Source organism: Rhinichthys klamathensis, unplaced genomic scaffold (assembly GCF_029890125.1).
Source record: "Rhinichthys klamathensis goyatoka isolate OS25496 unplaced genomic scaffold, OSU_Roscu_1.1 h1tg000617l_1, whole genome shotgun sequence".
Lineage (NCBI taxonomy): Eukaryota > Metazoa > Chordata > Actinopteri > Cypriniformes > Leuciscidae > Rhinichthys > Rhinichthys klamathensis.
In genome coordinates this window covers 306,225-324,476 of record NW_026607069.1, presented here as the reverse complement: position 1 = coordinate 324,476, position 18,252 = coordinate 306,225, and the positions used below count along the sequence as shown (strand labels likewise).

General features: G+C 41.8%; 1 protein-coding gene across 2 annotated transcripts in view; it reads right to left on the bottom strand.

The window, feature by feature from the left end:
* Positions 1-2,276: 2,276 nt before the first annotated feature.
* angpt1 (angiopoietin 1) overlaps positions 2,277-18,252 on the bottom strand; it is a 106,413-nt gene continuing 90,437 nt past the window's right edge. For both annotated transcript variants that reach the window (XM_056240892.1, XM_056240893.1), the window contains exons 8-9: positions 9,322-9,452; positions 2,277-3,002 (exon numbers count right to left, since the gene is read on the bottom strand). In XM_056240892.1, the coding sequence (XP_056096867.1) occupies positions 2,839-3,002; positions 9,322-9,452 (295 nt within the window). In that variant the 3' untranslated portion in view covers positions 2,277-2,838. The remainder of the gene's footprint in view (positions 3,003-9,321; positions 9,453-18,252) is intronic.

Here is an 18,252-nt window from a genome sequence, read left to right as displayed (position 1 = left end):
TTTCTGGCAACTTGTCAACATTAGACAAACATATTGGTCCGATTATTCATAAAGGAGTTTGGGGACTCATAAATTACGGGACTTTCCCGGGAGAAATAACAAACCGGGAGGGGTCCGGGAGATAGGGCTAATAAACGGGAGAAACCCAGGAAAAACGGGAGTGTTGACAGGTATGGTTTATCGTGCAATCTATACGCGAAAATGAGTTTTTACGTGCATATGATATACGCATGGGTTGGTTAGGGTAGTAGTGGTGTGGGGTGCGTGTGTATTACACGCAAATGAACTGCGTATCAAATGCACGCGAAAACTGTGTATCATATCCACGTAAAACTAATTTTCGCGTATAAATTGCACGATAAAACACAATGCGTGCTATAGAGACGTTCAGTATCGTGATATGTATCGAATCGTGACATGAGGATATCGTTCCACCCCTAATAAAACACATCTGTTATAGTTCATGTCAGGAGAATTAAACAGAATTACCAGATGCAACTTTTGATGTTTTAAATGCTTTTTTTCATTGTTAGTTCAACAAATGGACTCTTACTGTAAATTGTTACTGAAAATGGGCCGTTCCAACGCTATCTCACGACCAATTCGTACGAATTTGTACGAGTGATTTAAAGGTGGCTAATTCGTACGACCTCACTCGTACGAATTTGTACGATTTGTCTAAACCCACGTGATAGGTAGGTTTAGGGGCGGGGTCAGGGGTATGTCATTCGTACGAATTCATACGAATTGGGCAACTCGTAAAATTGAGCAAAAATCGCACTAATTCGTACGAGTGAGGTCGTACGAATTGTTACGAATTAGCCACCTCGTAGCTGCTGGAAAACAATGCAAGGTTTCGGTCAACTTTAAAAGTCGAAACCGTGATTATCATGCATAAACCGCTGACGAAGCATGACGTGGAGTCTGTCCGGCGCATGTTTACATGTGAAGTGTGTAAATGCAGCGCAGTGGAATGGAAAGCATGAGAATGGAGAAGAATGCAGGACAACAAGCAGCAAAGAATGTTTAAATATAAAAACTGTTAAAAGCAAATGCATTCTGTGTGATCCGGCTCTAAAACCGCAACAGATAAACTTCACAGACAAATGAAACTCAGGCGCTTACCTGACTCCATGAAAGCTTTTCCTTTCAATAATTCACAATTATTCAACTCTCCTGCAAACCTTAGGCTCAAGGATAAATGTTAAAGATCATCCAAGCTTGTCGGGAAGAATAACACTGCTTTTGAGAAGAGCTACTACATATAAAACGGCAAAACATTCTTAAAAATGACAGATTCGCATAAGACAGAATGGTATGAGTGAATTAAAACAGTGTTATTTGTGTTATACTGCACCAGTACTGTATGTGCCATTGGCTTTAGTTCATCAGTTGTAACGGTGATTAATATTAGATCAATATTTTTATGGTATTATCTGTAATAGCTGTGATCTTTGGCATGCATTCAAAATTTGATGCCAAGCAATGATGTGTTCACAAAAGTTCAAAGCCGTTAATAATATTCACTTTGCACACAGCACAGTTGTTTCTGTCTCGGTTTCAAGATCAAGATGCATTTACTGGAGAAAAAAATCATCAAAATGAAGTGAGTTTGTGCTTAAAACAAGAACAAATATCTGACGTGTTCAAAGGGAAAACAAGATGATTTTTCAGATTTAGTTTTCCCTGTGAATTAAGATTATTTTTATGACTCCACTGACAGACATTTGTTCTTGTTTTAAGGACAAACTCACTTTTTCACTTATTTTGCTTCTCAAGTAAATGTATCTTAATTTAATATATATACAGGTGAAACTCGAAAAATTAGAATATCGTGCAAAAGTTCATTTATTTCAGTAATTCAACTTAAAAGGTGAAACTAATATATTATATAGATTCATTACATGCAAAGTGAGATATTTCAAGCCGTTATTTGTTATAATTTTGATGATTATGGATTACAGCTTATGAAAACCCCAAATTCAAAATTAGAATATTGTGAAAAGGTTTTCATATCTGTAAGCCATAATCATCAACATTATAACAAATAACGGCTTGAAATATCTCACTTTGCATGTAATGAATCTATATAATATATTAGTTTCACCTTTTAAGTTGAATTACTGAAATAAATGAACTTTTGCACCATATTCTAATTTTTCGAATTTCACCTGTATATATATACACATATATTTTGGATTATTTCAAATGAAAAGCAAGGCAAAACTACTAAGAATAACTTTCTCTCAGGCTGGAGGACGGCTGTGCTCTTCTGTGCTGAAAATGTCCCTTGTAAATAGCACTATAAGTCACCTTTAATGCTGCATGCTATGGTTTTCTTCACTTTGACAGGAATAATGTACAAAATAAAAAAGTAATAATATACTGGGATAAAAAAAGAGCATAAAAATGTGAAGTAAAGTATCATAACCCAAATATAACTGTGCAACACGTTTGTATAAAACATTAATAGGTCCTTTTAGGATACTGAAGGACATTCAAGCTGCTTTAAATTCGGATTTGAAAGCCAGGCGATTGCAGGGCGGCGCACTTCATCAAAGCTGATGTGTCTGCGTTAAAACAGTCCACAGGTCCTGAGTGACAAGTGAATGGCACTTGAATTCATACCTCTGATATTTAAAAATAAAAGCCTATAGCCAAGTCCGCTCCTGCCCTAAATTCCCAGGGAGTTTTCCATCTCTCCATGAAGGTGACAGGACAGCCCCGTATTCACAGGATTCCTGTTTCAAGGAGTGTTATCTCAAATGAAAGCTGCATTATACGTCACGGGCCGAAGAAATAACACTTTCCAAAGCTTTCGGGGATATTTGTGGAGGACTACGAGAAGTCGGCCGGTCGGATCATCATGACAGTGGATCGGAGAGAGTAACTCGGGCCTTTAAAATAGTGCCACTTGATTCCATTGAATTTTCCGACGTGCTGTCCTTGTCTGTAGTAAACGCCGTTCAGGTTGGATGGACCGCAGGCATCGTACCACCATCCTAAAACACACACACACACACACACACACACACACACACACACACACACACACACACACACACACACACACACACACACACACACACACACACACACACACGTTTACAACCATTAATGCAGTTCTGCAACAAATGATGAATCTTGATTTCCAACTATCTAAACATTCTGAAATTAAGATACATTATGCAACATGACTGAAGATATAAAGTCTTGTTTTCTTAAAAAAAAAAAAATGATTGAAGATATTAAGTCTTGTTTAAAAAAAGTTTTTAAATGAAGGGAGTTTGTGCTTCAAACAAGAAAAAATATCTGTCAGTGGAGTTGGATATTTTTCTGACTACTTTTTGTCTTGTTTTAAGCATAAAGTCACTTAATTTAGATTATTTTTCTCCTGAAACAAGACTTGTCAAGTAAATGTATCTTGATTTAAGAATGTTTAGATATTTTGTAATGCAAAACAAGTCAAAATCACTGAGTCAGATAGTAATTTTTTCTGTGTATGTGTTCAGTATCACAATATCCTGAAAGAAAGCTAACATGCAATACTATATGATATAAATCATATAACAAGGGAATATTTCTCATAAAAATACAACCACATTACATTAAAAGCCACTGTTGACAAGGCCAAACTTACAATGCGATATACTGAAAAAAACTACGAGATGAGTATGAGATGGAACAAAATCAATCCAAAATAACAGCCAATCAAAAGAGTGTGTGGGCGGAGTCTCTCTGCAAGCGCACTGCACTCATAACCAAATCAATCCAGAGTCACAGCCAATCAGAAGAGAGTGTGGGCGGAGTCTCTCTGCAAGCACACTGCACTCATAACCAAATCAATCCAGAGTCACAGCCAATCAGAAGAGTGTGTGGGCGGAGTCTCTCTGCAAGCGCACTGCACTCATAACCAAATCAATCCGGAGTCACAGCCAATCAGAAGAGTGTGTGGGCGGAGTCTCTCTGCAAGCGCACTGCACTCACAACCAAATCAATCCAGAGTCACAGCCAATCAGAGGAGTGTGTGGGCGGAGTCTCTCTGCAAGCGCACTGCACTCACAACCAAATCAATCCAGAGTCACAGCCAATCAGAAGAGAGTGTGGGCGGAGTCTCTCTGCAAGCACACTGCACTCATAACCAAATCAATCCAGAGTCACAGCCAATCAGAAGAGTGTGTGGGCGGAGTCTCTCTGCAAGCGCACTGCACTCATAACCAAATCAATCCGGAGTCACAGCCAATCAGAAGAGTGTGTGGGCGGAGTCTCTCTGCAAGCGCACTGCACTCACAACCAAATCAATCCAGAGTCACAGCCAATCAGAAGAGCGTGTGGGCGGAGTCTCTCTGCAAGCGCACTGCACTCACAACCAAATCAATCCAGAGTCACAGCCAATCAGAAGAGTGTGTGGGCGGAGTCTCTCTGCAAGCGCACTGCACTCTCAACCAAATCAATCCAGAGTCACTGCCAATCAGAAGAGTGTGTGGGCGGAGTCTCTCTGCAAGCGCACTGCACTCACAACCAAATCAATCCAGAGTCACAGCCAATCAGAAGAGTGTGTGGGCGGAGTCTCTCTGCAAGCGCACTGCACTCACAACCAAATCAATCCAGAGTCACAGCCAATCAGAAGAGTGTGTGGGCGGAGTCTCTCTGCAAGCGCACTGCACTCACAACCAAATCAATCCAGAGTCACAGCCAATCAGAAGAGAGTGTGGGCGGAGTCTCTTTGCAAGCGCACTGCACTCACAACCAAATCAATCCAGAGTCACAGCCAATCAGAAGAGAGTGTGGGCGGAGTCTCTCTGCAAGCCACTGCACTCACAACCAAATCAATCCAGAGTCACAGCCAATCAGAAGAGAGTGTGGGCGGAGTCTCTCTGCAAGCCACTGCACTCACAACCAAATCAATCCAGAGTCACAGCCAATCAGAAGAGAGTGTGGGCGGAGTCTCTCTGCAAGCGCACTGCACTCACAACCAAATCAATCCGGAGTCACAGCCAATCAGAAGAGAGTGTGGGCGGAGTCTCTCTGCAAGCACACTGCACTCACAACTAAATCAATCCAGAGTCACAGCCAATCAGAGGAGTGTGTGGGCGGAGTCTCTCTGCAAGCGCACTGCACTCACAACCAAATCAATCCGGAGTCACAGCCAATCAGAAGAGAGTGTGGGCGGAGTCTCTCTGCAAGCGCACTGCACTCACAACTAAATCAATCCAGAGTCACAGCCAATCAGAGGAGTGTGTGGGCGGAGTCTCTCTGCAAGCGCACTGCACTCACAACTAAATCAATCCAGAGTCACAGCCAATCAGAAGAGAGTGTGGGCGGAGTCTCTCTGCAAGCGCACTGCACTCACAACTAAATCAATCCAGAGTCACAGCCAATCAGAAGAGAGTGTGGGCGGAGTCTCTCTGCAAGCGCACTGCACTCACAACCAAATGGGGGAAAAAAATATTATTTTTCAGCCTCCACTGACAGATATTTGTTCTTGTTTTAAGCACAAACTCACTTATCAGAAAACAAGACTTAATATCTTTCATCATTTTGCTTCTCCAGTAAATATATCTTGATTTAAGAATGTTTAGATGCCTGTACTGGAAAACAGGACAAAAATACTGAGTAAGAACATAATTTTTTGCAGTCATCTAGCCTTCAGACACGTACACACAAACTGTGCCCACATGGTGCCCCTTTTAGCACGTCTCTTTCCCATGAAGGACTTGAGGTTCACTTCACAGGCTCAAATGCCAGAGAGATCTGTGCCATTTCTCCAGCCGCCCGCGAGCCAACATCGCTGCCCTTCGTCACCACTCTCTCTGACACAGTAAACTGATTGGATGCTGATTCTACTTGTTACTATGCTTCTCATCTCAGGCCTTTATGCGGCGAGTGCCTCGCTGTGTTTTATAGGCTTGTTAACCACACCGAATAACAAGAAATGAGGCAACAGAATGATAAAAGTTTGATTGCATGATATAAACCAGAACTGGAACCAATATGTATTTCATTAAAGCACTTACAGAATTTAAAGGGTTCTACTTCGAGACATTTCCGCAGTTTTTTCATTACAAACTCATTAAAAATCTTTCACCGTGACACTATTCTTTTCTATTATTTGCATTGCTCAAATCCCCTTGCATATACAGCATATTTATGCATGTCACCCTACTGTAAGGCTCATATTTATTCTCATCCTGATATTAAATATCTCAGAGATGAATCACTGTCAGGGTCCCGTTTAGATTCTGGCCACCAAGGACGGAGAAGGTGATGGCAGATTCGGGTGGACAGGATCTCTCTCAGTGCCTGTTTTATTAAATGATTAAATAAGAGCTTTCTGTATGAAAAGCATAAGCTGCCGGTGGTCTGAATCCAGGAGGAGAGACTATGCGAGTCCTGTACAGATAGTTGGTGCTCAGCCCATTCTGCTAGACTCCTCACAGTCCACAAAGACCTCATTACTACGTGCTCAAGCTTCATGCAGTTCCTCTGCCAAAAAGAAAGCATGAGGTGTACACAGACACACACTGTGTTTAGACTGGATCCTACTGTCTGCCCACTTCACAAAGTCTATGTAGAGAGTAACATTATAGTAGCTATTTAAGTAGTTTATTTGAATTTTTTTTTTTTTTTTACTGAATGATTCATGTCGATCCATTTGTGGTTCTTAACTCTTTCCCCACTGTTGACAAGTTGTTTCACTGTTATATGGTAGGGGTGCTGTTACGCATTCAAAGTCACAGCCAATCAGAAGAGCGTGTGGGCGGAGTCTCTGTGCAAGCACACTGCACTCACAGCCAATCAGAAGAGCGTGTGGGCGGAGTCTGTGCAAGCACACTGCATTCACAGCCAATCAGAAGAGCGTGTGGGCGGAGTCTCTGTGCAAGCACGCTGCACTCACAGCCAATCAGAAGAGCGTGTGGGTGGAGTCTCTGTGCAAGCACGCTGCACTCACAGCCAATCAGAAGAGCGTGTGGGCGGAGTCTCTGTGCAAGCACGCTGCACTCACAGCCAATCAGAAGAGCGTGAGGACGGAGTCTCTGTGCAAGCACGCTGCACTCACAGCCAATCAGAAGAGCGTGTGGGCGGAGTCTCTGTGCAAGCACGCTGCACTCACAGCCAATCAGAAGAGCGTGAGGACGGAGTCTCTGTGCAAGCACGCTGCACTCACAGCCAATCAGAAGAGCGTGTGGGTGGAGTCTCTGTGCAAGCACGCTGCACTCACAGCCAATCAGAAGAGCGTGTGGGCGGAGTCTCTGTGCAAGCACGCTGCACTCACAGCCAATCAGAAGAGCGTGAGGACGGAGTCTCTGTGCAAGCACGCTGCACTCACAGCCAATCAGAAGACTGTGTGGGCGGAGTCTGTGCAAGCACACTGCACTCACAGCCAATCAGAAGAGCGTGTGGACGGAGTCTCTGTGCAAGCACACTGCACTCACAATAAAATCAATCCTAAATTACTGCCAATCAGAAGGCTCTGTTCTATCTTTTGATATATTGACAGTTTACTGTATATATTCATATAACAAAATATTATGTACAAAATAAAATGCTGGTGGGGAAAGAGTTAAACATTAGCAAAGTTTTGCAGATGTGAATGTAACTCTGTACACAAATACACTGTTACTGAGTGACTCATACAAAACAATGAAAACTCATGAAAACATATGCACAGGGCCGGATTAACCATTAGGGCAACTGGGCACTTGCCCAGGGGCCCATGACATCTAAGGGGCCCTGGGCACCAGGGGCGGAGTGGCAATCGGGAGAGTCGGGAGTTTCCCCGGTGGGCCGGTAGTGTTTCGAGGCCGCGAGAGCCGGTCTGATAAAATGTATTCATTGCAAGTTCGCCATGCGCACTTGTGGCCCAAGCGAGGGGAAGGAAAAAAATATTTTAGATAACGGAGCGTATATTTGCACTAAGTGCCTGTCATTTTACCAAAAAGACGCCCATCACGGAATAGCTACAGTGGCGTAGGTTGTAGCGCGCGAACTGCTTGATAATAGCTTTTGATGCGCTCGACCCGAGTTCGAATCCGCCTTTTGCCGAACTCTCTCTTCTCCCTTTTCCCAACACATATGAGATGTAAAATGTATAACCTAACATAAAGGTCTCTAGCGTTATATTTTGCCAACGAAATAAAATCGAAACCATGATATGGCTTTGTGCATTTATAAAACAGCACAAGACTTTAAGAATAGGCATCCTGTGTGTGCTGGGTGATTTAAAGAAAAGTGCGCTCTTTGCTCACGCGATCAGCATGGTGATCTGGTGTTTTCTCCTAAATAAAAGCTCAAGGGTTTCTTGCAAGTGAAGAAATTAGGACAAAAGTATTTTAATTTTCCTGTATTATAGTGTAATGTAGACTAAAATATACTTTTGAAATATTCATTTTCATTTATAGTACATTTATAGGCTATACGGATTTTACGTCATAGGAATAATTATATAAATCATTATTACATTATTATAATAATTGTTTGGCATCCTAAAACACCATTGATAATGTAATGTAGACTGAGACTCTCATAACTAAAAAGATGTTTGAGCCCTCTTTAATGTCCAGGTACAAATCAATGATTTTTCTTTGTTCAACGAGCAGTTCATGGGTTGAAGCTCTTAATTTTGATCTCTCAAAGAGCACCAGATTGATGCATTTAACCATAAAATGTACAAAATTTTCTTGCGGGGGAGCATGCCCCCGAACCCCCCTAGAGGCACAGAGGTCCACCCAACATAGTTTTACAAATTCCTATGGGAAAGAACGACCATTTAGGAACTTTACTCCTTTTAAGTCAGTAGAACTGTAAATGCCATATTAAAATGTCCTTGGGCAAAATATACATTTGCCCTACCTAAGAGGGGGCCTACACGACATTGTGCCCAGGGCCCTCTGAACTCTTAATCCGGCCCTGCATATGCATTACATTGATTACTAAATTAATAAATCTAATCAGTTGATTCTTTGTAGTGAATCCAAAACACCTAAATTAATCTGTTGGATTAATGTTTAATGCGAAGTTAATACTTTGTCATGTCCAATTTAAAAGAGATTAAATCATCATTTGGCAACAGACAGCTGAGCTGAGGACAGTAAATGACACGATTAGTATTTACAAAAGAATCGCTAATAGAACTGTCCCTTAGAATCTGTTCCCAGCATTTGCTGCATATCTTAAACAAATGTACTGTATATTATACTTCTCCAGTTGTATTTATCCGGCACTAAAGCAGTGTCAGCCTCTTCCTGAGAATCATGGGTATCTGCAAAAGGAACAAGATTGTGTTGCAATAGATGTTTAAATGAGAGGTGTGTGGCTCACCCCCGCTGAGCATCAGCGCACACTTGCATGTGCAGTTGTCATTGTCCATGTCTTTAGTGCTGAAGTCAGTGCCGTGGATCGCCAAACTGCTCTGCCGGCCCGCCGTCCCACTGTGGCTCTTCAGGAACAACCTGAGACAGAGAGAAGAGAGAAGAGAAGAGAGAAGAGAAGAGAAGAGAGAAGAGAGAAGAGAAGAGAGACTTTTAAACAAGGAGACCTTGGATTTACTGCCAGAAACATCCATGAGTGATTTATGCAGAATTCCTTCACACTCATGACCCGCGTTTCCATTCTTCAGAGTTAGCATTTTTTCCATGTTCATCTCTCTTCAGTGTGTGATGTTGCTGTTTGAGCATGTCCCTCCAGCGGGAGTTCTTCTCTATATCAGTGTCAGTGTTTCTGAACTCCTGAAACGCCTCCATTGTAGTCTTGAGTTTCTCCCGGGAACGAACACGTCACAATATTCCTCATTATAATAATTAATACGCAGAATAAAGGGGCGGGGCCTGGTTGAGTTAGTCAGTAGTGTGTTTAACTGGCGGTTATGGTAAGGGGCGGGACATTTCCCAAACACACTCGAAGCGCTCGACCAATCACAACACACTGATCCAGCCGACCAATCAGAGCACAGTGTGCTTTTCAGAAGGAGGGGCTTCATAGAGACAGGAAGTAAACAGGGGTGTGTTTCCCGTACAACACCGTAACTCGCTGCTTCACTATCATACGATGACTAGCTCGTCACGACTGTTTCCCGAAACTGTATTGGCGCAAATTGGTCGTTCAACCACGTTGGTTAATGATATCACGCATGTGGAGTAATAACTACTTTTAATGAATCTGTTTGAGATCGAATTAATGCTAGATGTTTCGCTATAAATTACAGACATGGCATCTGAGGAATATTTCAAACTTTTCTCAGTTATTTCGCTTTATTTCCAGATTCAATCATAGACTCGTTCTTACGCACTAGAGCTCCTTCACAGATGCGGCGCTTTAAATCTCTTGACAAACTCAAAACTAAATGACATTTGTGTGTATTCTAAATAAAAGACACAGATTGCACTGAATGTCAGATTGCTTATTTTGCTCAAGATCAGGATTTATTGAGTCCACATGTCATGCAATCTAGAAACTGCTTCTAAGATCGAGATCTGTCGCTCTAAACACACAACTCTGCGATGCTGTTTGCGAATCTTTGTTGGAACGATGGTTTCGGGAAACACCGACTCGTTGAACTGCTGATAACGACGCAACTCACGACCATAGTTGGCTAACGATGCTTTCGGGAAACTCAGTCCTTAGCGTTACTGACAGACTGGGAAGAGAGGAGCCGCAACAATGGAGAATATGAGGAGAATAATCAACATTCAAGCAGGAAAACCTGTTCTAGTAGAGCCTAAAAATAAAAGGGCATAAAAAGGGCATTGGCTGGGAAAGCCCATACCGTATAATCCAGAAACCACACAGAGCGTGTAACTCAACTCCATCCATCCACACTTGAGGATTTTAACCGCAAATTCACAACCCTCACTTAATGCAGGCTTGGGTTCAAACGCTTAGTTTTATGCAACATTGACGCCCAGAGTTCGGTGGTTAAAGGACGGCCTTTGATTTTCCCATCTTGCTTCATTGTGTCACCAATAGTTCTGCCCAAGGTCTTAACCTGAGGGTTATTACCCCTCCGACTAGTTTTTTGTGTCATTCTCTAAGCCAAAAAACTAAACTGCATAGGCGTGCCAGCAATGAAAGGAACACCAAATGAAACATGTACAGCCCCACAAAATCATTTCCTGAAAGTCATCGCCACAAATAAGATCAGACAGTAGAGATTGAGCTTTATAAATCTCTTCTAAGATGAATCTTGGAAAGAGACTTGGAAAATGTATTGTATTTTAGGGATGTCCAAAGAGGCCAGTGATGCAACAACAGGCATTAGAGGACAATCTGTGATTCTCTTATTGTTAAGTGGGATTGTTTCCCTTTTTTCAATGTTTTGTTCCCCACACTTCATCCATCTCACAGACGTTCTTGTAACACACTACCTAATCACTTTAAAGCCACCCACATCAAATATTGCTCGGTGACATCATGCTCATGAAGATAAAGTGCATTGTTGCGGTCTCGAAACAAAGATTAATGGACTGGCGGTTCGCGGTTTCTGCGTATGATCGATGCCAAACTGATGTATTCTGTTCTTCGCTGACAGGCTGTGTTTTTACATCCTATATTAAGACACAAGTGCAATACTGATTGTTCGGAAAGAGAGCATTCTTCACTTTCTGTCTTACAAAATGTCAAACTTGTCAACACTCTACAACTAAACTTCCTCTGGATTTGAACAGCCGACGCAAACATATAGCATGCTGCATAATTTGACTTGTGTCTTAATAGTGCTATAATTTTCACTTCTTCATAGACATTGGTTGGGGCAGATACCACATTTTTGCAGATACCACATTTTTCAGATGCATAATTTTTTATTAACATTAAAATTAACATTAAAAAAGAGACCTGGCACAAAATGCACACAAAAGAAAGACACAAGGTGGCAATACTTTATGCTTAATATACATTAAGATTGTGAAAAGTGTGCATTAAAACACTGATAGTGGCTAAAATATGATCATTCTTTCTAAAAATCAATCTTTGTCTCATAGTGATGCACATCATAAACCATCTAAATGTGAGCTATAAATTAAATTTGATTGAATGTTAACATGCATACCAATCATTTGTTTTGGGGTCAGTAAGACTTTTAAATGTTTTTGAAATTAGTCTCTTCTGCTCACCAAGGCTGCATTTATTTGATCAAAAATACAGTAAAAATAGTGAAATATTATTACAATTTCAAATAACTGTTTTCTATGTGAATATATAGTAAAGTGTAATTTATTCTTGTGATCAAAGCTGAATTTTCAGCATCATTACTCCAGTCTTCAGTGTCACATGATCCTTCAGAAATCACTCTAATATGATGATTTGATGCTTAAGAAACATTTATGATTATTATCAGTGTTAAAAACAGTTGAGGAAACCGTGATATATATTTGTTTTAGAAATCTTTGATAAATAGAAAGGTAAAAAAACTTTTGAAACTGAAATCTTTTGTAATATTATACATCTTTACTGTCACTTTTGATAAATTTAATGCATCCTTGCTATAAAAACAAAACAAAAAAAACAGCACACTTTTAAACGGTAATGTAAATTGATAGATACTGTGCTTTTCTAAAGTGTTTGCTAAATAAATGTGACTCCCTGTTGAACAACCCTGGTTCAAAGCCTTGAAAAACAAATATCTTTATAATTTCTCTGTGATATAAAGCCATGATCAAGGCTCTCACACACAGAAACACATGACCAGGTGAATCAACAACACACACTCGCTCATCTCCAGCTTCACGTAAAGGCCGACTGAAAGTCTCTGAGTTCACAGAAGAGCAATAGACTCATAATCTCATGAAAATGCGTCTCTGTAGCATGTATTGTGTTTATCGTGCAATTTCAGGCGAAAATTATTTTTTACGTGCATATGATGTGCAGTTTTCGTGTGCATATGATACGCACTTTATTGCACACCACTAATTCTACCCAAACGTATAATACACACACACCCCACACCACTACTAAACCACCCATGCGTATCACATGCACGTAAAAACTCATTTTCGTGTATAAAATGCACGATGAACACGTGCTATAGAGACGCATTACTGTGTCCGGGTTCGGGTTGTATATATAGACTTGTTGCACTAACGCGGTGTGGTCTTTGTTTCAGTCTGAGCTCAAACATCTGTATGGTCAACAGAACACAGTTCATCTAGGGTTCTTCTCACCAGCCTTGATGAACTTTTGCTGAATCACTCCAAGCCTTACTAGGAAAAGCTGTGATGAAAACTGAGATTTATTTGGTGTTTCACAACAGCCCATGGGGAAGCGTGCTGATGTCCGGCCTTTTTATTTTCCTAATATGAAATGATAGCAGTTTGGTAACGTTCCTCACCGGATGATGTTTATGCAGAGTAAAGGAGGACGTATGGATGTGTTTTTTCTTGCTGAAATCTACATTTCTTGTGTTTGTCAGATTAACATGCTCCACAAACCTAAACTGTTGTTCGGCAACACAGACTAAAAGCATTTGTGGTTAAAAAGTATATAAATGTTTTTTTTTATAAAATGTCCGCTGGTTTGTCTAGATCAGACTCTTATTCCCGTGTCGAGACTTTGAAGCTGCACTGAAACTCACATCTGGACCTTCGACCCGTTGGACCCCATTGAAGACACTATATGGAGAAAATCTTTTCGACTGAAGAAAGAAAGACGTGAACATCTTGGATGACATGGGCGAGAGTATTATCAGGAAATTGTAATTCTGAAGTGAAGTAATCCTTTAAAGAAAGCACCTTTAAAACGGATCATTTCAGGCTCAGAATGAGGGTTGCAATAATACAGAGGAAGCACATCACTAGTACAGAAAGCACAAACACAGTCGTTTTACAGTATACGCAGCGGAAAAACAAAACCTGAGTGCTATAACTCACACGTGCCATAGGGGTCCATGCGTCACAGCAAGGCTGGAGTCCTTGCCAAATACAAAGCTTTATATATAGTTTCCTCCTTGAGACTGTGACGTGTCAGAACTCATGGTGTGTGATGAGCGTGAGGTCCACCATTACAAGCTCCCGCCGAACGCATTTAACATATGAAACATTCAACAATCCGGCAGCGGCGATATATCTTTAATTTAGTAATGTGGAATTAGATCTTCCTCTGTATTTCTCTCTTGTTTTCCAGGACAAACATCTAAACTTAAGGCCAGACACTACCGGCAAAAACACTGTTTATTCATGCATGTCAATTTTGAGATTTTGGCTTTTTTTTCAAACTAGTAGAAGGAAAACATCCATAACACACTTTTAACTGTAGCTTTTAGAGAATTGATCTATTTGCATCTGTAGATTTCAATTACAGTATATATCTTTAAAGGCAGTTTTCTCAATTTTTTGTTTTATTCCTATATATATTATGAAGATTTTTTCAGAAGGGTTTGTTCATATACAATTTTCCTGATTTAGACATTTTATTCCTAAATTTTTTTTGTCAAAATTAACATTTTTTTCTGGTTGTTGACAGCATTTTCTGATTTATGGACTGATAAATAGAGATATTCAAAATCCCCTCAGTAAAAACCTCTGACTCTAATGTCAACAAAATCAAACATGCATTTTGCACCTGGCTTTATCCAATGTCCAGATGTTTGTTCTAGAAATGTATGCAAATTAGGGCATATTTAATTAGATAATGCCTCATTTGCATATTTAAACATAACTTTTTTTTGTTGCAATTATGAATGTAATCAATCAACTGGGGAAGTATGTTGATATATATTAGTTCTTTTTTTACCCTATTCAACTGGGCTGTCTTGCCTTAAATCAAGATGCATTTACTGAAGCAAAATGATTGAAGATGTTTTATGACAAATTGCTTAAAAGTTCATTTTCAAAAGTAACAATTCCAATATTTCACCGTTACTACTTTTTGACATCACCATTTGGAAATAACCTTGAGCAAATCATGTACAAAAGTTGGCTGTCAATAAAACAGACCTTTGAAATGTGTGTGTGTGTGTGTGTGTGTGTCGTTTTGCTGACAGCGCTTTGGAAGAACCCTGTGATATTGATAGTACGCACATTAAATGCTTTAGCAGAGAGTTCACAGCCTACAGTGTGTGTTTGTGCCAAACCACCGTACAAAATTCACACCAGACGCAGCTGAAGAAATATCTGCAAAATCTGAGGATCTGAAACTTGGCTGGATGAAAGAGTTATTAAATCAGGATCATTTCTTCTGCTTCAAGGACAAACATATACAGTGGCAATTAAATCTCTTCAGGACCTGAAAAGCAGAGCGATGTTGTCTAACCTCACTGGTGTGTGTGCAGAAACACTCACTCTTGGTACTGGAGTGTGACATTAGTACCATGTTTCAGATACAGTGTCTATTGAAGCCACACACTGTAGCACAGATTTGATTGAGGTGCTTTCAGTTTTAAAGTATCTTAATAGATATGTTAATCTGAAAACGAACCAAAACACACATGCACACACATACACACACACACACACACACGCACACACACACGCACGCAAACCAGCAAGACTTGGTGAATCCGCTGCACTGGTAAACACTGTGTCTCTGCTGGCACAAACCAGTCTGGACTGAGCTCCATCAATATACACACACACACTCCACTCCATCAGTACACACACACACAAACACACACACAAACACACACACACACACACACACACACACACACACACACAGGTTAACCAGCAAGGCTCCGCTGCACTGGTAAACACTGTGTCTCTGCTGGCACAAACCAGTCTGGACTGAGCTCCATCAATATACACACACACACTCCACTCCATCAGTACACACACACACAAACACACACACAAACACACACACACACACACACACACACAGGTTAACCAGCAAGGCTCCGCTGCACTGGTAAACACTGTGTCTCTGCTGGCACAAACCAGTCTGGACTGAGCTCCATCAATATACACACACACACTCCACTCCATCAGTACACACACACACAAACACACACACAAACACACACACACACACACACACACACACACACACACACAGGTTAACCAGCAAGGCTCCGCTGCACTGGTAAACACTGTGTCTCTGCTGGCACAAACCAGTCTGGACTGAGCTCCATCAATATACACACACACACTCCACTCCATCAGTACACACACACACAAACACACACACAAACACACACACACACACACACACACACAGGTTAACCAGCAAGGCTCCGCTGCACTGGTAAACACTGTGTCTCTGCTGGCACAAACCAGTCTGGACTGAGCTCCATCAATATACACACACACACTCCACTCCATCAGTACACACACACACAAACACACACACACACACACACACACACACACACACACACACACACACACACACACACACACACACACACACACACACACACACACACACACACACACACACACACACACACACACACACACACACACACACACACACAGGTTAACCAGCAAGGCTCCGCTGCACTGGTAAACACTGTGTCTCTGCTGGCACAAACCAGTCTGGACTGAGCTCCATCAATATACACACACACACTCCACTCCATCAGTACACACACACACAAACACACACACACACACACACACACACACACACACACACACACACACACACACACACACACACACACACACACACACACACACACACACACACACACACACACACACACACACACACACACACAGGTTAACCAGCAAGGCTCCGCTGCACTGGTAAACACTGTCTCTGCTGGCACAAACCAGTCTGGACTGAGCTCCATCAATATACACACACACACTCCACCCCATCAGTACACACACACACAAACACACACACAAACACACACACACACACACACACACACACACACACACACACACACACACACACACACACACACACACACACACACACACACACACACACACACACACACACACACACACACAGGTTAACCAGCAAGGCTCCGCTGCACTGGTAAACACTGTCTCTGCTGGCACAAACCAGTCTGGACTGAGCTCCATCAATATACACACACACACTCCACTCCATCAGTACAGACACACTCCACTCCATCAGTACACACACACTCCACTCCATCAGTACACACACACACACACACACACACACACACTCCACTCCATCAGTACACACACACACACACACACACACTCCACTCCATCAGTACACACACACACACACACACACTCCACTCCATCAGTACACACACACACACACACGCACACACACACACTCCACTCCATCAGTACACACACACACACACACACACACACACACACACACACACACACACACACACACACACACACACACACACACACACACACACACACACACACACACACACACACACTCCACTCCATCAGTACACACACACTCCACACCATCAGTACACACACACTCCACTCCATCAGTACACACACACACACACGCACACACACACACTCCACTCCATCAGTACACACACACACACACACACACACACACACACACACACACACACACACACACACACACACACACACACACACTCCACTCCATCAGTACACACACACACACACACACACACACACTCCACTCCATCAGTACACACACACTTCACACCATCAGTACACACACACTCCACACCATCAGTACACACACACTCCACTCCATCAGTACACACACACTCCACTCCATCAGTACACACACACTCCACTCCATCAGTACACACACACTCCACTCCATCAGTACACACACACTCCACTCCATCAGTACACACAGCAGGAGTGTAAACACAGGGAGTCTGGGAGTCTCAGTGCTGTGGGCATTGGCTCCGGGTCAGTGGCGTTCGGCCCAGGAATATGAACAAGACCCCCCCCCCCCCCCCATGACCCCATTCCTCAGGGAAAACACGGCTCTGGATCCCGGATACTGACCCACACACACTCTCAGAAGAGAAGAGGAGCTGCACTATTTCAATAGTCCACTTTAGACATTCTACTTACTATACCGACACTGTCGAGCAGAAACCTTGTATCTCCATATTTCCTTATTTTTAATTTTTCTTTCATATAAATTACTATTGGTCATCCTTTATGTCTGGCTGTGTGTTTTGTACATATTTAACCAATGAAAAGTATTAAAAAGAGCTCGTGATTAAACCTCGTAACTCCATTGGCTCCTCAAACTGTCAGTCAAACCTCATAACTCCGCCCACCTCTATCAACACATTCTGGAGCGTCTCTGCTGGTTTGCAATGCAAAGGCAAATAAAGAACTGGTTCTTTGAACAAGTATATACTCC